Source organism: Chrysochloris asiatica, unplaced genomic scaffold, assembly GCF_000296735.1.
Source record: "Chrysochloris asiatica unplaced genomic scaffold, ChrAsi1.0 scaffold00033, whole genome shotgun sequence".
In the NCBI taxonomy this organism is placed as follows: domain Eukaryota; kingdom Metazoa; phylum Chordata; class Mammalia; order Afrosoricida; family Chrysochloridae; genus Chrysochloris; species Chrysochloris asiatica.
This window is the reverse complement of record NW_006408551.1, coordinates 2,110,079-2,131,116: the sequence shown is the minus strand read 5'-3', so window position 1 is coordinate 2,131,116 and position 21,038 is coordinate 2,110,079. Positions and strand designations below refer to the sequence as shown.

At 46.3% G+C, this 21,038-nt stretch overlaps 1 protein-coding gene across 2 annotated transcripts; it reads right to left on the bottom strand.

Annotated features, from left to right (window-relative positions):
* Positions 1–5,393: 5,393 nt before the first annotated feature.
* ESYT1 (extended synaptotagmin-like protein 1) lies at positions 5,394–20,085 on the bottom strand. 2 transcript variants are annotated; one of them, XM_006859415.1, is made up of 31 exons: positions 19,696–20,085; positions 17,893–17,934; positions 17,579–17,713; positions 17,374–17,447; positions 17,171–17,243; positions 16,918–17,007; positions 16,683–16,738; positions 16,021–16,144; positions 15,619–15,795; positions 15,433–15,515; positions 14,937–14,985; positions 14,724–14,810; positions 14,513–14,605; positions 14,197–14,298; positions 13,951–14,037; positions 12,038–12,187; positions 11,369–11,524; positions 11,062–11,238; positions 10,817–10,899; positions 10,656–10,704; positions 10,470–10,559; positions 9,898–9,993; positions 9,575–9,646; positions 9,395–9,481; positions 7,231–7,371; positions 6,974–7,128; positions 6,415–6,513; positions 6,197–6,328; positions 6,017–6,122; positions 5,753–5,802; positions 5,394–5,427 (listed from the first exon to the last, which is right to left on the bottom strand). In XM_006859415.1, the coding sequence occupies exons 1-31, from the start codon at positions 20,083–20,085 to the stop codon at positions 5,394–5,396; spliced, it is 3,339 nt and encodes a 1,112-aa protein (XP_006859477.1). The 2 variants fall into 2 exon arrangements, with proteins under 2 accessions (XP_006859477.1, XP_006859478.1); XM_006859416.1 differs by having other exon boundaries at positions 14,197–14,268.
* Positions 20,086–21,038: the final 953 nt, after the last annotated feature.

Here is a 21,038-nt window from a genome sequence, read left to right as displayed (position 1 = left end):
ATCAATCAATATGATCATGTGGTTCTTTTCCTTTTTTTAATTTATGTGGTGGAGTTACATTGATTGTTTTTCTAATATTGAACCATCCTTGCATCCCTGATATGAATCCCTCCCACTTGGTCATGATGTATTATTTTTTTTAGGTGTTGTTGAATTCTGTTGGCTAGGATTTTGTTGAGAATTCTTGGATCTATGTTCATGACAGATATTGGTCTATAGTTTTCTTTCTTAATGATGTCCTTCTCTGGCTTGGGTATGAGGGTCATGCTTGTTTCATAAAATGTATTAGGAAGTTTTCCATCCTTTTCTATATTCTGGAATAATTTGAGTAGAATTGGTGACAGCTCTTACCTGAATGTTTGCTAAAACTCACCAGTGACGCCATCTGGACCTGGGCTCTTTTTGGTTGGAAGTTCTTTGATGGACCTGATCAATTTCTTCTTTTGTTATGGGTCTGTTCAAATTTTCTACTTCACTCTGTGTAAGTTTAGATAGTGTTTTTCTAAAAATGTATCCATCTCCTCTAGATTTTCTAATTTGTTGGAGTATAACTCTTATCCTTTTCATTTCTGTTAGTTCTTTTGTGACATCACACATGTAGTTTCTTATGCATATTATTGTATCTTCTCCCTCTTTTCTTTTGTTATGTTTTCCAATTTTATTAATATTTTTGAAAAACTATCTTCTTGTCTTGTTGATGCTTTCTATAGTTTTTCTGTTTTCTATCTCACTTATTTCTGCTCTAATCTTTATTATTTCTTTTCTTCTGATGACTGTAAATTTGCTTTGCTGATCCGTTTCTAATTGTTGGAGATGTTGTGCTAATGTGTTGATTTTGGTACTTTCTTCTTTTTGGATGTGTGCATTTATTGCAATAAATTGTCTTTTCAGCACTGCTTTTGCCATGTCCCAAAGATTTTGTTATGTTGTGTTTTTATTCTCATTTATTTCTAGGAACTTTGTGGATTCATCTTTTATTTCTTCTACTACCATTATCAATACATCTTGATTGCATGTTTGATCAAACATAGAATTCTTCAATTTCATCATCACTGGTTTTAGTGGATGGTGTATAAATTTGAATAGTAGTGTATTAACTGTTCTTCCTTGTAGGTGTATGGATATCATATCCTATCACAAACAGTGTTGTACTTCAAAAGACAGATCTTGATATGCTCTTTTTGATGATGAATACACCACCATTCCTCTTCAATTTGTCATTTCCAGCATAGTAAACCATGTGATTTTCAGATTCACAATGGCTAATAACAGTCCATATCAGCTCACTAATGCCTACGATATCGATGTTTATGTGTTCCATTTCATTTGTGACAATTTCCAATTTTCCTCGTTTTATGCTTCTTACATTCCATGTTCTGATTATTAATGGATGTTTACAGCTGTTTCTCTTTGGGTTGTGACCTATCAGCAAATGAAGGTCCCAAAGGCATTACTCCATTTCATATCATCATGTTCAACTTTACTTTGAGGAGGCAGCTCTTCCCTAGTTGCATTTTGAATGCCTTCCAACCTGAGGGGCTCATCTTCAAGCATTATAGCTGACAATATTCAGGTGCTCGTTATTATGTTTCAATATTCAGTATTCTGGTGCTATCTGGTAGCGATCTACTGCTATTCATAGGTTTTCAGTGACTGAATATTCGGAAGTAGTCCATCTCTTCTTCTTCCTAGTCTCTCTTAGTCTGGAAGCTCAGCTAAAACCTTTCCACAGTGGGTGACCCTGCTGGTATTTAACATAGCCTGTGGCAAAGCTTCCAGCATCACAGCAACACACAAACCTCCACAGTTCAACAACTGACTGATGAGTGGTGGTAGGAAAGGATTAGAGAGATGAAAACACTACCTTCAGTGCCTAGATGGGGGGTATGTGGAGAAACAATGGTTTCACATTTTGTTATTTTTGTTTAATAAAGGTTTTTAATAACTCTGTAGCAATACTTTTTGACTTACCCTCATATTTAGTGGATGACAGGTTAGAAGCCAGAGATAGAATATCAAATTGGCATCAATTTCCAAGGAAGTGAGATTTTTACTATAAGTTTAAGAATGGGAAGTAGCAATGAAGAGCAAAGAGAAAACAGACCTCACATTCTAGCCTGAAATACATGAAGTTTAAGAGGGGAGCTGTCTCCCCTGGAAGCTGCTACAGATGAATGATGTCTCTTGGGAGGTGAGCCAGGTTTCAGGGGAGGTTAGAGTGAGCTGTGTGACTAAAGTTAAAATTTGTAAAAGGGGTAGAGTTGGTGGTATTAGAACTAGGTTACAAGTGGGCACAGTGGAAAGGTTTATTTATGAGAGGAAGGAGGGGACTGTCAGAGTGCTTCAGCTCTTCTCCTCCCACTCATCCCATCCCATTGTCCAGTCAATTCTTGTTTAGTGCCATTGATTCGGTTCCCACTTACAGGGACCCCATATAGGGTTTCTGAGCAGCTGCTAGTGAATGGTTCAAACCGACCTTGCAGTCTAGTGCATTATCCTATGGCAACACACCAATTCTTAGAGCCTTTTTACTTTTTGTACTTTTTGTCATTGGTTTATCCTACTTGCCTAATCATCCCACTCGTTTGGTTTTTAGTTCTCTAGGGCAGTCTTACCTTTGTACTTGAAGTATTATTTACCTAGCTCCCTGTTTCATAATCTTTACTTGAATTCCACCCTTCTTCTTGTTGTTGTTAGGTGCCATCAAGTCAGTACCGACTCATAGCGACCTTATGCACAGCAGAACAAAACACTGCCTGATCCTGGGCCAACCCCACTATTGTTGCCACGCTTGAGTCCATCGATGCTGCTACTTAGCCAATCCATCTCATTGGGGGTCTTCCTCTTTTTTTCTGACCCTCCACCTTATCAAACATGTTATCGTTCTCTAGCGACTGGTCCCTCCTGACAGTATGTCTGAAGTACTAGAGACGAAGTTTGGCCATCCTGGCCTCCAAAGAGCACTCTGGCTACACTTCTTCTAACATGGATCTATTGGTTCTTTTGGCAGCCCATGGCACTTTCAATATTCTCCTCTAACACCAAAACTCAAATGCATCAATTCTTCTATGGTCTTCCTTATTTACTGTCCAGCTTTCACATGCATATGAAGTTATTAAAAATACCATGGCTTGGGGCAGGCACACCTTAGTCTTCAAGCTGACACCTTTTCTCTTCAACACTTTAAAAAGGTCTTGTGCAGATTGCCTAATGCAATACATTGTTTGATTTCTTGACTGCTGCTTCCATGAGTGTTGATAGTTGATCCAAGAAGAATGAAGTCCTTTGGCAACTTCAATCTTTTGTCCGTTGATAAGAATGTTTATTGGTCCAGTAGTGAGGATTTTTTTCTTTACATTGAAATGTAATCCGTACCGAAGGCTGTGGTCTCTTGATCTTCATCAGTAAATGTTTTAAGTCCTCTTTACTTTCAGCAAGCAAGGCTGTTTCATCTGCACATCGCAGGTTGTTAATGAGTCTTCCGTCAATCCTGATGCCACGTTTTTCTTTCAGCCTTAGAAAAGAAAAATTAGCATTTTGTAGGATTTTGTAGTATTGCTACTGGATAGAGGCTTACTGACAATAGATAAGAAATGACAGGTGATAGGTAGTCTGACAGGAAATAAGCAGGAAAATCTATAACAAAGTAGGAAAAATTTTGTCCATAGTTAACAAACACATTTTTGGGTTTGTTGTTGTTAAATACTGTGGAGTTAGTTTCAACTCAGGGACCTTGTAAAGGTTTCCAAGGAGCAGCTAGTGAGTTTGAACCGCCGACCTTATAGTATAGTGCCACACCAGGTGAAAGTGTATAAAATTTAAAAAATCTTGTGGTCTAGTGAATTACTTTAATATGGCCTTTCTAGCTATGGTCTTGTAACTTTCAAAATGACTGGATAAAGCTATACAAATAAGGTGCTTGTGGCTCACCAGGGCGATTGGACAGCCTGATAATGCAAATAAGATGCATGGGACATCTAATGAGATAAACTTTTGACTTCCTATTACCTATTTCAGTAACCATTTTCATACTTCTCTCATTTGGAAGTTAGAAGTGATGAAGCATAGCTTCTATAGCTTGCATTCCAGAAGGGTCTTCAAAGGAGCAGAGTTCGTGGTGAGCAATCTGTATTGGTAGAAACTAGTATACAGAAACTAGTTCTCATCGAGCTGCCTGTTGGGTAGGCTTGGTACCTTTGTGAGTATTGCTGAATATGCCCTAATGGCACTGATTACACTTAGAGTTTGTGCTGTGGCACCAAGATTCAAGGTTTTTCCAAGTCTGAATCCTTTCCGTAGAAAACTCATGAGACTATATGGTCAGTAGACAAGTTGGATAGGTAATAAGCGTCACTGTGACCAGGAATGATTTTCACCTGAAACTCAACAGTTGCTGTTTCACACAGGTCCCTCAACTATCCTCAGTGGAAATCTATATTCTTAGTGGCTACATCCCGGAAGGATCTGGCCACCAATTTAACTGACACGATTCACTATTGATGTGTTGAACAAAGGTGTTTGACTACCGGAATAAACATTTGATGGGTAGGTTGGACTCTGTGCTTAAGGAAAAGACCCATGGCTGGTTTGAGTATAATGTTTATTATAAGATACAGTGGATTGGCAGAGTTTCAGTGTAAAATTCAGATTCCATTCTAGACAGTAAGTTAACAGCCTAGGCACTTGGACAAAAAATTGGCCCTGCTGCCCCAAGTCCTCCAAGGCCCTCTGCACATTACCAGTTAGAGGCTCTAAGTCTTACTTAGACCCTGCTACTTGGAGGCTTGGGTAGAATCCAGGTGCTCCTGTTTCACAAAGTGAATCCCAAGACTGGCCCCAGCCGTCACGGCAGGCATTGTTTTCAGGACAGGCTTGAGGAGAGTGGGGACAGAACTTGATATGGGGCCTAGACCATCTACTACTGCATGCAGTAGTCCAAAATGCCATGGCCTTCCCTCCCACATTTATGCTACTTGGTTTCTCATGGTAGGGAAAAAGGCGATCATTTAGTTAAATAAGAAAGAGATCTTTCCAGAAGCTCTATTTGGCATAAGCTGATGTGCCACTGCTAGTGCTGCCAGTGGCCAGGCACAGGTAGAACGCCCTGGGGAGCTAGGAGGGAAAGAGAACAAAGTGCAGGCAGAGCAAGAAAACAGCCAGCTCAGATCCCTGCCCCAAGAGCTCAGAAGGATATAGGCCGTGCAATAAAGGGGTAATACGTGGTCCTTCTCTTTGGTCAGGCAAAGGCCCTAATATAGGCCTGGGAGGTAAGAGTGCTGATGGTTCGCAGGTGCTGCCCTCTGGCCGTAGCTTTAGGCTCATCACATCGAGGTGGCGATGCAGCAAGAGGCAAGACAAAGAGGCAGAGCAAAGTCAGGCTGTGATCCCAGCTCCTAAGAGTTGCTCTTGTCTTCCATGAGGTCATACCTATGGAAGCAAGGAGAAAACGCTTAAGTAGAAATATGACTCTTGTTACTATTAAGTACTATCAAGTCAGTTCCTGTATAGGGTCTCTGAGGAGTGGCTGGTGGGTTTGAACCACCGACCTTGTGGCTACTAGTCCAGTGCTTATTGTACAGTGCCCAACAGGACTCTTGTACCTTCCTATAAATGAGACACCATCCAAGGACTCCTAAACTTCAAAATCAATGGTTCTTACTTTAGAATGTATTCCTTTCCCCCTTCCTATTGCTGGGATTTCTCCCAGTTAAATAAATATCTAGACCCTTCCCACCCCCATCCAGACACTCACCATTGGGCGGCACCCTGGGAAAGGTCTATCTCAGCTAGGTCCAACTGCACCTGCATTGGAGGATGGTAGATAGCAAGATGGTATTTTGATATCTCCAAAGAACACATCCCTTTAGCATACACTCCTGGTCCCAAACCATGGAAAGGTGGTAGGGTCCCTTCTAGAATACCACCTGGGTTGCTTCCTCCCTAATAGGGACTATATAGCCTTGGTACCAGCAGCTTCTCACTCTCACCTTTGCCCTGCCCACCCCAGCCCTCTTACCTTCCCCAGCAGCTCACGCTCTCTTGACATGAAAGATGAACTGGACTTCACAGAGACATCCAGCTTCCGCCTGAGGGCCTCATCCAGGGGTAGTTCCCACTCAAACCTAGGGAGGAGCTCAGTGTTAGAAGCAAGGCATCCCCCCAGGCCTGTCATCTCTTCACCTCAGTGCCCACTGACCGTTCATTGAATTCCGGATTTAGGGTCCTCTTCTTCTGTGAGGTCTTCCTCTTGGTGCCTCGGTTCTTGTCTGGCAGTAGTATCAGTGATACATAGGGGTCAGGGGGGTCCCGCCCATTTTGTCGAAGGGCCCTGCAGAAGGAGAATAAAGGCGGACAATAAGCAATCCAGGGGATAGGATGGAGAGCACCTAGAGTACAGGAGGTGCAGGGTCTCACCGGCAACTGTGGACAATGCTGATCAGCTTCCGTTCCTCACTGTAGTACCACACAGTCAGTTTCACCTGGCCCAGAGGCCCAGCAGACGCCTCCAGGGGACTGTGGAGAGATGGAAAGAGGTTTGGCAGAAGGTGGAGCCAAGGGAAGCTGTAACACATCCTTTTTGTTTGTTTTTTAAGCTTTTTATTACAAATTGAGTAAAGGTTTATAAGACAAGATCATCAGTTTTACATTTTATAAATCATATAACTTTGTTTCATCTCAATGATTACAATCCCCTCCACACAACAAAGGTCATCCCGCTTCCTCCCTGTGGTTTCTACTTGCATTTCACTCACCTTCCTATCCCTTGTCAACTTTGTCCTTAAGAAAAATTTGCCGTTTTGATTTTGAATGATTGACCATTCATTCTATGGTGAGCATACTTTGTTAGTGTTGTTGTACCCAACCCCCACCATAAATCTATTTACTGCTTGGCTAAAAATGGAACCATGAGGGTAATAATGCCTATTTCTTATTCCTCACTACACCCCATCTGTCTACCTCATCCTCTTCTTACCTGTCACCATGTGTTAGACGCTGTCGGAGCTCTGGGGCTGAGGAAGTGCCCTGAGGGAGTCCCCCTGAGAGTTCTGGCTCTTCAATCAAAGATGAGGAGCTGTGGCTGTAACTGTGGCTATGCGCCTCCACTCCTGAGTGCTGGGACACCAGGATCTGGATGGACAAGAGGGCTGTAAGGTGGGCAGAGCTCTCGATGGCTCCCAGGCAGGTCCATCAGCTGTGAAGGCCCTCCCTCTGCACTGCCTGGCAACTCACCCCTAGCTGTGCTCTCAGCAGCACCTGCCCCTGACTGTTATTCAGTGTAAACCAACGATCCAAGCAGAGCTGATCAGCCTCGAGAAGCTCAGACAGAGGCAGCGATAAGGAGCCCAGAGTGCCAGCTCCCTCATCCCGGACCTGTAGAGCAACATGACTGTGAGCAAGAGGCCAATGCAGCAACAGATGTAGTCTTGGTGTCAAAGTCTAAATGCTTTTGACAATAAGGTTTTGGTGAGTGACTCCTCTTGGTGACGGGCAGGGAAGTTATGGTAACAGTTACTAGTTCCACTTTCCTTCCTTTCTCAACCCAGTAGACTGCACTTGTTTTTATTTGCTAATCTTTTTCAAATTATACCAGTAATACCTATATAATTATTACTGATAGAGAAAAGAACAGTAAAAATGAAATTAAGTTACAAGTACATGTTTTTAGCCCATCCAATCCCCATTTTCATGCTCCAAATGTGACTTATCTTTAAGCATCTTTTTTTCCCCCGCATTCTGGCACAATCCTAAATAATATGCCTGTATCTGTAAATATTTACCAACTTTAGTTAGCATCTACTGATTCTCTATTATAAAAGATGAGGAACTGAGCTCAGTTATACCTCCTCTCTACCTTTGCTAGTGTTACTTTACATTATGCTTAATTCTCTTGGTTTCTATTATAATTCATGTGATTGATTCTCTACTTATTATTCTGTCAAACTTTAGAAGGCATTTCTTGACTCCCTACTCCATAAGAAGAAATCACACCCCTACATTGCCATTCACCTATCCTTTCTCCCTGCTTCTGATACCTCTGCACCTTTTTGTTCATCCTTAAACCCATTGAGAACTAACTAGTTTCTACTCCATTCGTGCCGCTGAAATTGCTCCAATAATCAGTGACTACTCTGGTAGCGTAGTGGTTATGAATCAGGCTGCTAACCTCAAGGTCGGCAGTTCGAAACTACCAGTGGTTCCGTGGGAGAAAGATGAGGCGTTCTGCTCCCGTAACGATTTACAGCCTCGGAAACCCTGTGCAGGATCTCTGTGAGTCGGAACCGACTCCACGGTACTTAACAACAACAACAACTAGTTTCCAAAGTCAACATTCGTCTGCCCTTGGAATATTGAGAGGCTTCATATGCCCACCGTGTCTTTTCACTCACCTCATGGCCTAAGTCACACTCACAGCTATACTTGCTACCTGTTGCATGTTCATGGTGCTCAAACAGGAAGAGAGAGCTGAACACTACAATGGGCAGTAGATCATTTTCTGGATGTCTCCCCTTGGATGGGCCTTGTTTTTGTTGTTAACTCCCACTGAGTCAGTTCTGACTCAAAGAGACACTGTATAGGGTTTCCTAGGAGCAGTTGGTGAGTTTGAACTGCCAGCCTTGCAGTTCAAATTGACCTTGAGGTCTAGTACTTGTTCTACAGCGCCACACCAGGACTCCATGGATATCCCTTAGCGATAACAATTCAAACACTCTTGTCTTTGTGTATTCTCAGTGTTGGCAGTGACACCTTTTTTCTATACAATCACTCAATGGGAAACCTAGGCGCCATCTAGGCTGTTCCATGTTCCTCCTCCTTTTAGTCCACTGTTATTTCTTGCTTGGGTTACTTTCATGGTCTCTATAACTGATCTACCTGCCTCCAGTCCTTTCTTTACCTGCTGTCAGCATGACCTTGACCTTTATGAAATGTTAATCTGGGTGTGTCAGCCCTCACTCCTTCAGATCGCTCCCTCTGCCTTTAGGATAAAAGCCCAAATCTTCAGCACACTATTGAAGATCTTGTTCTGGTTTACCTCTCAGATCTGCAGTTAACTTGTCCCTCCAGTCTTTACTCAGCCTAAAGTGTTTTTTTTCTGTTCTTTTCTTGGTCAGAGACTGTTTACCCTTAATCTCAGGAGTCATATAAGAACACCTTTCTTAGTACCACTACCTTTTCCCCTAGTCTTGAGTTAGAAACCCCCCATTTTCTCCCATAGTGCCTTTTACCTCAGTAGTAAGTCTGAAAGTATTCTCTGGTTATTTTTCTCCCAAAATAAAACATGAATTCCAGAAAAAAAAGAATAGATCTAATCTTTCTGAATGCCCTATGCTGAGTTCAGTGCCTGGCCCAAGTCAGGAATTGCTAAACACTTGCAGAATTAACATATCTAGAGTACCTGCAACTCCAGGCTCTCAGTGTTGGGTTTCCTAATCAGAAAGGAGGCACTTTCGTCCCAGACAGGGGCTGAAGTTTGGGAAACAGTCTGGTGGAGATGAAGGATTAGGATCAGTGGTTGGTATTCTCCCTTCTACTCCTCTGTCCTTCCCATTCTTTGCCTTGTAGCATTTCCTGATACCTTGGTTTTATGAGAAGTGTCTCCCACAGTGAGAGTAGCATACGGGCTGGGAGGCTTGGTACCTTTTCGGAGCTAGAAAGAGAACATTGTGTTAGTCTTCAATTTGGTGCTCATTAGGCAAACCAGATCTACAACCAACAGCCATGTTCCCATTATCACTTGGTAGCCCCCACCCTTGTGGCCTAGGACAGACAGTTCTTCCCACCCCAGCATCACCCTGGGAGAGTGGGGCCATTACTATTCCAGATACATCAAGAGTATCCCAACCTGAGGAAGATAGGATGAGGGCCAGGGAGACAAGGGGCACAGAGAGCTTATCTCACCGGCAGATCCTCAGCACGCTCCAGGTAGACAGACAGCAGGGCCGCTGCCAGTTCTGCACTCTTCTGAGTCTGGATCAGACTGTTCACCTGCAGCACCTGGGAGAGGACACATGGGGCTGGAGAGGGGTGGCTGTGAAGGAGGGCCTGCAGCAGGGGCTATGCCTTGAAAACTGATAGAAGAGAAAATGTGTCAGATAGAGATGGCTGAACTCCGAGACTATGGTCTTCGGTCACCCTTCAGGTCTGGAATTGAACTAACCCCACAAGCATCAAGGTTTAGGGGGACAACAATTCTAGTGAGGTACACATACCATACAATGGTCAGCTATTCAAGGTCAAAGGGGAGCATTGAGAAGGGTTGGAAAAGGAGGGGGACTGGAAACAAGAACCACAGGGAGGAAGTGGGATAAGGGATGTTGGTTACACTGTGGGGTCTGCAATCCTTGGAGTATAAGACTTGTGGAATGTAAAACTGACAGTCTACTCTGTAAACCTTCATTCAGTTCACAATAAAAAAATGTAAGAAACTGATGGAAGAGCTCACCCTGTCGTCCTCCAGTCTCCTTCCTTACCTCCTCCAACTCTGCAGCCGTGGGATGGGGGGTCAGACGCTCCAGGCGCAAGTGCAGGCGACCAGATGGGACCTCCTCCAGGGTCAGCCACTGTGGAAGTAGAAGACAGGATTAGAGGACTTGGGGGCTGTGGAGAATGAGAGTTGGGCAATCAGGAGGGACTGTCAATTCCAATCCCACGCTCACCTCATCAAGGAAACCACTGTTTAGGACTGCAGTGAGACTCACTTTACACCTGTAGAGATGAAAGATGAAGGCAGAGGTAGATGGTCAGAACCAAGTCTCTGTCTCCCCTGGACCAGATTCCATGGTCTACAGAGGCCCCACTTGAACTCCCTCCCTCTCACCTGCCCAGAAAGTCATCCTTGTCCAGATCCTTGTCAAAAACCTCAACATCTAGCGCTTGGCCTGGAATTGATGTGACAATCACCTAGTAGGAGAAAATAGTGCAGACAAGGGGATTCCTTTTTTTTTTCTTCCCTCAAATGACTGTACTTTCCCAATTGACTGAACCCGTGATGGTTTTTGACCATTCTCAGAGCTATGGGAAAAAATGGGACAGGATGAGAAGTCCCAGCCACTCAATTCTGACCTCGAAAACCTCATTCCAGCGGGGATTCAGATCCTCCCTAACAACACGGCTCCGGAAACTTCGTCCTGCCAACTTTAGTTTGACATAGGGATCTGACTTGCCCTTCACCAGTCCCCCCAAGAAACGATCTTTGGCAATCAGGTCCTGGGCCTCTAATACATGGATCCGAAGCACGTTCTGTAAAAGGGACAGATGGGAGCAGCAGATGGCAGTTAAAGGGAGAGAGGGGCCAGTCAGAACTCAACAGGAAATAGACTCTGCACAATTAGAGTAGGCAAACAGACCCTGGTCCTCTATATAGACTCACCTCAGTCCCAAAGTGATTGTCTGGAGTTGTGTGACAGGGTCGAGGTGGAGCATCCACACTGCTGCCTATCTGGGGGCTCTCAGTGTCTGGGTCCCAGGCACCAGGAGTCCCCGGCACAGTGGGGAAGCATACATCTGATGAATCCAAGTACAGGATCTGGGAAAGCAGTTGTTGTTGTTGTTGTTAGGTGCCATCGAGTCGGCACTGACTCATAGCGACCTTATGCACAGCAGAACGAAACACTGCCTGATCCTGGGCCAACCTCACTACTGTTGGCATGCTTGAGCCCATTGATGCTGCCACCTGGCCAATCCATCTCATTGGGGGTCTTCCTCTTTTTCTCTGACCCTCCAGCTTATCAAACATGACATCCTTCTCCAGCGAATGGTCGCTGAATTAAGAACTGCAACTTGCCACCAGGAGACAGTTTGTGGGGGCTCAGGGACAGAGCAGGGACCTGGCAGGAAAACCAGGTCCCTGTCTGTACTGGGCTCATCTCTAGAGGGTTCCCTCCACACCCACCCCCAACTCACATCCCATTCCCTCTCCTAGTTGGATCAACATTCTGTGTGACTGCTAGGTACTTCCACATATACTAACTCATTTCATCTTAGAAGATTTCTCTTCCTTACTCTTAACTCCCCTCAGCCCTCTCATCCATCTCCATACCCTCATAACTATTTTCATGTAGAGCCTGGAGTTTGGGCCAGAGCTGCTAAGCTGGAACCACTGGTCCAAGATGAGTTCAGGGGCAGACAGCAGGCGAGCCAGAGGCAGCGTCAGTGCCCCTAAAGTCAGGGCCCGGGAGTCATCTTTCACCTGTAAGAAGCAGATGAAATGTAGTGGAGAGATCAGGGAAAGGGAAGCAGACTGGGAAATTACAACATGGATCTCCCCACATTCCTCACTGGGCCAATCACATGCCTCCATTCCACTCAGGCCCATCTTTCCAAGATCCCCTGCTGGCTCCATTCCACTTCTGTTCACTTTGTTCCCACTACCTAGAAAATCTTCATTCTTCTTCCACCTACCTATTTAAATCTTACTTCCTTTAAGGACTAATGAGAATCCTACTTTTTTCACAAAATCTCTCCAATCATAGCTTTTTCCCACACTTTGAAAATAGCCCACATAGAATCTCTCTACTCCAACCTGTCCCTTTCTCCACAATAGTATGCTATGAGTATTTTACTCCCACTAATTAATTTTGGTGGAGTCCTGGTGTGGATATACACTGAACTGCTAACTGCGAGGTTAGCAGTTGGATATCTTACATGGTCGTTATGAGTCAGAACTAACTCGATGACACTTAACAAGAAGTTAATTTTGGAAGGAACCCTTGAAGTGCAACAGTTAAGTGCTCAGTTGCTAACCAAAAGGTTGATTTGAACCCACGCAGCAGTTCTACAGAACTGGAAAAAGATCTGGCAGTCAATCTGTTTCTACAAAGATTATAGTCAAGAATATCCTGTAAGGTAGTTCTACTCTGTCTCATGATATCACTATGAGTCAGAACCAACTATAGTAATCAACAACAGTTAGTACTGAGGAGTCCCTGGGTAGTATAAATGGTTGTTGTTGTTAGGGGCCATTGAATTGGTTCCGACCTATGTACAACAACAAAACACTGCCCAACCCTGTGCCAATTTCACAATTGTTGCTACGTTTGAGTCCATTATTACTGCCACTTGCCAATCCATCTCGTTGAGGGTCTTCCTCTTTTTTGATGACCCTCCACTTTACCAAGCATGATGTTCTTCCCAGGGACTGGTTCCTTCTAATAGTATGTCTGAAGTATGACAGACAAAGTCTCACTGTCCTGGATTCTAAGGAGCATTCTGGCTGTACTTATTCCACATACAAATGGTTAAGCAAGTTGAAAGCTTAGCCACCCAGAGATGCCACACAAGACGGGCCTGGAGTTCTGCTTCCAAAAAGTTGCACCCTTGAAAACCTATGGAGCCATTCTATTTTGCACACATGGGGTTGCCATGAGTTCAAATCAACTCAATGGCAACTGACAATAACAGTTAATACTGAATTGTTCTTAGATGGCTTTACCTATGTATGTATGTATCTATCTATCTATCTACCTATCTATCTATATGTATTGTCTGTGGAATCCTAGTGTGGTGCTACAGGATAAGGCGCTGAACCACAAGGTCAGCAGTTTAAACCCACCAGCTGCTCCTTGGAAACCCTACACAAGGTTGCTGTGGGTCAGAACCAACTCAACAGTACTTAACAACAACAATCTTGTCTATGAAACTAGACAGTGAGCTCTCTGAAGGCAGATAGTGTGTTTCAGGTTTTAATGACCTTCATAATACAGTGTGTACTAGGTCTTAAGACTTTTTTTGAGGCATCATTTATATACTATAAAATTCACTCAGACTTAAAAAATTACTTTAGAAACACCTACAGGTGGGGAGCAGTGTGAAGCCACTGAAGGGTGGTGGGAAGTGTAAGTAGAGTGAAAATAGAGTGACTCCAAGGAAAAGATAGAAAAAAATGATGCAGATATGGAAAGATAAAATAGGGTCTTCAAAGCAGTGGGGAAGCTGGCTAGGGGATGATCTCACCTGCACATCGAGCTCCTGACTTCTAGGGTCTTGCAGGAAGAACCGGAAAGCTTCCTCCCACACTGGGCAGTTGGTGCTATAGACAGCCTAGAGAGGTAGAGATTGGGGCTAAGAGTGTACACACAGTGCCAGTCCCAGTCATCTAGAAAACTCTTACACATTCAGTTGTTCTAAACGGGAGGCTTCACCCAAGGATACTCCTTCCCTCAATAATAACACCTCCCACAGTGATGTGCTGGCTCTCACCTTGCTTTCCTGGGTCACATCCTGAACTGACAGTTGTACCACAGGGTTAGGTTCCTTATTCCCCTTCTTCAGCTGCAGAGAACAGAATTTAGACGTCACCATCTTGGGTATTTTTGTTTTGGTGACAAGAGGTGGGGGTCTTCTCAGAATCTTTTTCCTACAGTAGTTCAGCTCCCCTCCTCCTCAGGAGCCTGTGTTACAAGTTCATGAAGCCAAGTGGGCAGGAGCACTGGCACTCTTAGCAAGACAGGATGTGGGGATACTGTGGATGTATACCAGTCCTTCCCATTCCCCCACCTGTAGAACCCAAACTCACAGGCAGATCCTGGGCCCGATCTAGATACACAACTAAGATGGCGGCTGATGGGGGCTCTGGTCGAGAGGAGACGCCCCGATTCCACTGCAGAACCTGGGAAAGTGGTGGTACCAATTAGACCTTGGTCCTGTCTAGTCTTTTATACTTTCAGCTACCTCCTACCCAACCCCACCCCCACCCCCGCCAGCTTCCAGTGTCTCCTACTGGTTACCTGCTCCAGTTTTTCTGCATCTGGCAAAAGTGACAGCCATTCTAGCTTCAAGTGAATTTGGCCTTGTCCCCCTTGTAAAGGGAACCACTAGAGAGAGAGGTAGAGAAAGGCAGAGGTCAAGTACCTACTCAAGCTCTTCCTGACAACATAGTATCAACTACTGTCTGCTTAGTGAGAGAGACCACTCCCCGTCTTCCTTTTCTTCCCACTTACATCATCCAGTACTCCAGCCTGTAACACCTTCCCTACATCCAGCTTCATTCTGGTGGGGGAGTGAGCAATGAGAAGGAAAAAGGAAGAGTGTCGTAATTAGGAGCATGTCATTAGCCCTCCATTTTGTTGTTGTTAAGTGCCAACGAGTCGTTTCCGACCCATAGTGACTCTGTATAGGGTTTACAAGGAGCAGCTGGTGAGCTTGAACTGCCGACCTTGCGGTTCAAACCGACTTTGCAATTCAGCACATTAACCCACAGCGCCACATCAGGACTCCAGCCCTCCATTTACCCACCCAGAAATAAATGGCAGATTCCAGACTTCCTTCTCCCTACATCAGGAGATAGTTGCGTGTGTGAGTGCAAAGAGAGGAAGTGAAGATAGAGACTAGTGAGGAAAGAAAATGATCCATGATTCCAAGGCCCATAATGTAGAAGGATCCTAATTTCCTCCTGAACCTTGGTTCTTTACACTCCTAACATAAGCAGAGGCTCACCTGCCTAGAAAGTCATCTTTGTCTGGATCTTTGTCAAACACCTCCACCTCTATCTCCTGCCCTGGAACCTCATGTACCATCACCTGGATAAACAGAGGGACACGGTTCTCATAGGTTGCTACTGTGAAGATTATCCAATCTTGCATTTTCTCTCATGACCTCTCAGGGTCTTCTCATCTCTCCCACCTCATAAGTCTCTCTCCACTGAGGATTGAGTTCTTCATCAATGACACGGCTGCAGAATGTTTGGGTGCCCACACGCACAAGTGCATAGGGATCTGACTTGCCCTCAATCAGACCCTTCACATATTTGTCCTTGGAGCTCAGTCCTCGAGCAGCTAGCAGGTGGATACGAACAATGCCCTGAGGGTAGAAATAAGATGGTGAGAAACTAAGGACTCAGCACAAGGGTCCCGTTTTTATTGTTAAATATTGTCTAGTCTGTTCTGAATCATAGTGATCCTGTTCAGGGCTTCTGAAGAGCGGCTCATGGGTTTGAACTGCCACCTTGCAGTTAAATTAGTCCCTTATCGTACAGCGCCACACCAGGGGTCCTAGGAGAAGGACATAATGGGAGAGGAACCATACCCTGGGCAGAGGAGAACGCAACTGAGCTACATCTTGGAGGTCAGGCACAAGGGGCACCAATAATCGGTTGGGCAACACAAGGAAGGCAGCGATGGAGTCCATGATCATGGTGTCAGAGAGTGAACTAAAGGGGGAGTAAAAAAGGACGTTAGCGTGGCCCCAACATCCAATGCCCTCCAGATTCCAACTCTGCTTCCCATAGCCAGCAGAAGCCTAGTGCTCTTATTTATTTAATATAAACTGTGAGTCTGGGAGATTTATTTCTGGAGTTCTAAGAGACTCTTGTCTCAAACAGCTTCTCTCTTGGAGTTACCAGAAGTTGGGCTTGGATAATACTGTGTTGGTTGGTTGATTTGGAAAGTCTGCTACTCTCTACCCTCATTCCCTACCTGTTGTCCCTTCTTCATTGCTATCCCCAGCTTTTCTTTCTCTTTTTCCCCTGAAGAGTAGTCTTCAGCCCTCTTCATTCTCTACCCAAATGCATGTCACCCTCCTCCCAAAGAAAAACCACAATATGGAAGGTTCCACAGGCGTATGTCTTATCTCCCCAACTAGAGCAGAGGCTCCTGGAAGACACAGCTGCATCCTTCACTGCTTTATACCTCTTAAACTTCCAACCCAGGGCTGGAGCACTTCGTAGGTGCTCACTAAGTCATAGATACCTGAGACCTGGGATATCCAACAGGTTGGTCATCCCCGTCCAGTTGATGTCTAGGGTCTAGAAAAAAGAGCAGTGGGATCAGGGCAGATCATGTTGACAGAGTCATACCTATCCAATAGTTACTAGACCTCTCAGCTTTCTTGTCAATTTTGTTTCTATAGCTGGCCACCCTCAGCCTCCCAGTCCTCTCTGCTTCCCCTACCTTCCCATCCCCCCGAATGCCTTTCTTCCCTTACCGGGCGTCGGATGAAGAACATTGACACAGCCCCAACAATAGGAAGGTCTCCAATAAGTGGCTCAAGGATTACTCGCAAGACACCATGTAGCTGGAGCAAGAAGGGAAGATCAAAGCTTTTCTCCAGAAATACTCCTCTGCCCTCCACAGATTTTCCCAGCCTTGGTTTCTCAACCCCCCCCCCCACTTCCCCACATCCCATGACATTTAGGGTAGTGGCTCCCTATTTGAAGGGCCACTGACACCTGTCCCACCTGCATGCCCTTGACTCCTGCTTTGCAGAAATATTTCTTCACTTCCACATCAATCTGCACATCACCTACATAGCTGAGGATTAATAAGGAAGAGAGTACGGAGGGTTAGTGCCAAGTTGCAGTGGGGAGTAGGGAGAATGGAGGAGCCAGGAATGACCAGGACCCTGCTGGAGGGGGACTGGAAGATTGGTGAGTTTTGTTACCTGATATTCAAGTCCAGTAGGATCTGTTCTTTGTTCTGACCTGGGTGAACCTTGACTCCAAGGATGCGCAGTGGCTGGAGAGATACAATGTCTTGAGAAATGGGAGAGGGGAAAGGGAGAAGCATCTCTCAGCCCCTCTGCGCCACCCCCCTACTCTCCCCCACACTCATCCCATCTCCTCATGAATTTCCCCTCTGCCATATACCTTTTCACCCAGTTCCACTCGTGTAAATGTAAATGTTTGCAAATGGGGATTAGATCCCCGAACAGCTGGGGCCACTGTTTCAGCCAGAAGTTTCTCCATGTACTGGCCCAGAAATGGCCAGACCTGGGCCACAATCTGGGAAGAAAGAGAGAGTCCAGTCTTCCCTCTGAAGGTAAATCCCCTCAGAATATTCCCCACAGAGAACAGTGGGGACTAGGCTGGGGCTAGAATTGGAATGTGGCAGGACTTGGCAGGAGTAACCCACTCCTGTCCCTCTTCATGAAAAAGAAAAATTAGGACAATCAACCTCTCACCTTGTTTAGCCATTCAGCCTTTTCCACATCTGGGAAGCTGACCTGGAGGTGGGAAGGCAGAGACAGTAATGAGTACAGTTCTGCTTGTGGTTTCCTATGGAGATGCGTGGTAGGATGCCCACAGAGGGGAAGAAACAGTTTCAGGGCAACAGGCCCTTGTTATATCATGGGACTTTGTTTCATTTCATTTCCCCACAGGATCTGAGGGCCCTGAGAGCTCTTTAACAAGGAGAGCAGCCCACACAAAGTTGCTTTGTGGATAGTTTAGTGTGATGGAGTAACAGCTGCTGGGGCAGAGAGGGCATATTTTTTTTCTGGTGTGGTTTTTTTGTTGTTAGTGCACAGCAGAACCAAACACTGCCCGATCTGGTGCGGTTGTTGTTGTTGTTAAGTGCCATCGAGTCGGTTCCGACCCATAGAGACCCTGAACAGGGTTTCCGAGGCTGTAAATCTTTACGGGAGCAGAAAGCCTCTTTCTCCCGCGGAGCAGTTGGTACTTTCGAACTGCTGACCTTGTGGTTCGCAGCCCGATTCGTAACCACTACGCTACCAAACACTGGCCGATCTGGTGCGGTAGGTCCTGTCAAATTAGATTTGAAGAGGGATTCTTGGAATTGGAGAAGTCCAGGTTCCTTTTTTCAGCCTTCCCTCCTCCCCACTGATGGCAGTTTTTACATCAAAAAGGCAGAGGGAAGCTGCTCTAGAGTCTGGGAGAGATCAACTATTTATTCAGGCCCTGGCGGTACGTTTTTGTTTTGTTTCTCCCTTTCTTCCTATCAGTGTGATTCTTTTTAGGGAAAAGAAAGACACCTGTGTTTCCTTTATGGAGAGGAGAGGATGATTAATTTCCATGATGAGGAGGACGAACAAAGTCAATTGATTCTGCCTGGGTCACAAGTCCCCTGGGACCATTTTTCCTCCCCAGACCAGCGCTTGGGAAGCATGGCTGTGCCTGCCTAGTGCCAACTTTGATTTCTCTCTTCTGCTATTCTTCCCCTAGATTTGTACCGCTGAAGGGAGGAGCAGGGCGGGGGCGGGTAACGGGCTCAGAGAAGGCATCCGGCCTCTCACAGCAGGAGAAGAGGCACAGAAATAAGGGTCACCGCCTCAACCACTTAGGGGAAGGGTGGGGCCGGCGGGGGCGGATGGGCAGCGGGCACTGCAGCAGCCGCACTCCCCTCCACGAGCACCCCCGCCCTTTGTCCCGCAGCCGCCTCCGCTGAGCTGCAGCCGGGCCCAGACTGCAAGGCGAGGACTCAGGGTCCATCAGATTCTGGGCTTAGCAGGGCAGTGATCCCGGAGCTGGGTCCCAGCGGGGATTCGGAGAGAGAGCGGGAAACGGAGAAGAACCTTAAGGTCTTAAGTAGATTTTTAAAAAGTCGTGATGAGAGGGGAGGGGAGGAGAGACGAGGGAACCCTTTGAGCCGCTACGGGAACGGGGGATGCCCTAGAGCAGCAGAGGCTCGACAGGCACCAGAAGCGAGGCAGGCGTCTGGACGGCTGGGCTAGAAGGGAGCGATTTGGAGGAGACCGGATCCCGATGTTATTAATGCTTTTGCCCAGGAGCAGAGTAAGGAAGAAGTCCTGGTTCTGTGGAAGGCTCCGGATCTGGGCGTGCAGAAAGGCGTGGTGAGGGCGGAAGGAGCCGGCAGTTGGTCCCCAAAGTGGCGCGTCTCAGCAGGCAGGCGTCAAGGGGGACCCACTCTCCCAGGTGGGGCTAACTTTGGGGACATGATGGGAGAGGCCCCAAACCGAGGGACTGTAAGGCTCTGCTGCACTGAGGGCTGGGGGGTGGTGGCTCACCCAAGCAGGTAACTCGCGATGGCTCATATAGAGTGTTTTAGCCGTGAGCCTCTCCTCGTCGTCCAGGAGTTGCCGCGCTGCCCGCAGGCTCCGCTCTTTCTCGTCGCGAACCCGGCGCCATCCTAGGTAGAGGGCGAGGCCGAAGAGCACGAAACCCACGCTGAGTCCCATTGCCCCGGCCAGGTAGACCGGCACCAGCACCAGCAACCGCCGCCCGAACGAAGTCAGCACCGCCAGGGCCTCTCCCGCTGCGCCTGGTCCGGCAGGTTGGCCCCCAGAACCGGGGTCCAGCTTTGTGTGAGCCACTTGGGGCTGGTCTGGGGGATCGGAAGGAGCAGAGGGCTGGTCCACGGAGATGGAGTTGGAGCCCTTGACAGGAGAACGCTCCATGGTGCCACCTCAGAGAAGACGCGCCCGAACCAAAGACCCGGCGGGAGGTCGCCTACTCCTGCCGCCAGCTACCCTCAGTAAACCGTGCTCCCCAGGATGGAGGAAGGGACTTCAAGCCACGCCCCCTTCTCTGGCGGTTCGGGTTGGTTCGCGGCTGATAGTCCAAGGTGGAGTCAAAAGGTCGAAACTCCGCCCCTACATCTTGGAGAAGAGAAAGAAAGGGCTTCAGAGGGACGGGGCCTCCTTGATTGGACTAGAGTGCTAAGGTGGGAGGTCCGGATGGAGGGAAAAGGAGGAACAGGCCTAGAGAACAGCATTTGATTGGTGAGAAGTGAAGGAGGGCGTGGTATACCATTTAAAGAGGAGAGGCGGGACCAGGAGCTCCCCACACGTGAGATTGGAGTGCCTCTGGTATGACGTCATGCAGAGCCGCACAGCCTGTTACTCGTTAGTAGCCGCAGCTGGAGTTGCGAAGTTGGGGAGTTGTGGAGGATGGGATCTTGCACCCCATTTGGACAGTTTGGAAGGATTTGCTTCTGGGATTCCTGTATGTTCAATTGTCAGCATTCCCTAGTTTTCATGTTTCATAAAGAACATTCTTTATCCTTCAGTTTTTTTTCCCCGGCTGTCCTTACAAAATTAAAGAGAATTACCCTATTTGGAATGAAAACAACTGCTGACTGACCTCCCCTATCTAGTTCCCAGCTCCATATCTTGACTGCGTAGTGTAATGAGAGGCTAGTAAAAAATGGAAAATCAGAGAATTATGAACTTGGGATGATCCAACTTTTTTGTGGAGTGGGGACAGGAGTGGTGGTACAGCAGAGTAATGAATAGGAAGTGAAGCTTTATTTCTTTCAAACTCCAAGAATTACCTATTTGTATTTCTACTGAGGGCAGATTGTAACTAAATCCTCTTTTTAAAAAATTGTCTCCATAACTGAGGGTTCAAC

Bases quoted from the DNA above. Each gene is read 5' to 3' on its own strand.
- ESYT1 (XM_006859415.1), bottom strand. From the start codon at position 20,085: ATGGAGCGTTCTCCTGTCAAGGGCTCCAACTCCATCTCCGTGGACCAG. The intron at 16,145-16,682 runs GTATCTATGACT...CTCCCCCTTTAG, and splicing joins TTGGATATCCCAGGTCTCAG to TTCACTCTCTGACACCATGA. The intron at 10,900-11,061 runs GTCAGAATTGAG...TTCTCCTACTAG, and splicing joins GCTGGAATGAGGTTTTCGAG to GTGATTGTCACATCAATTCC.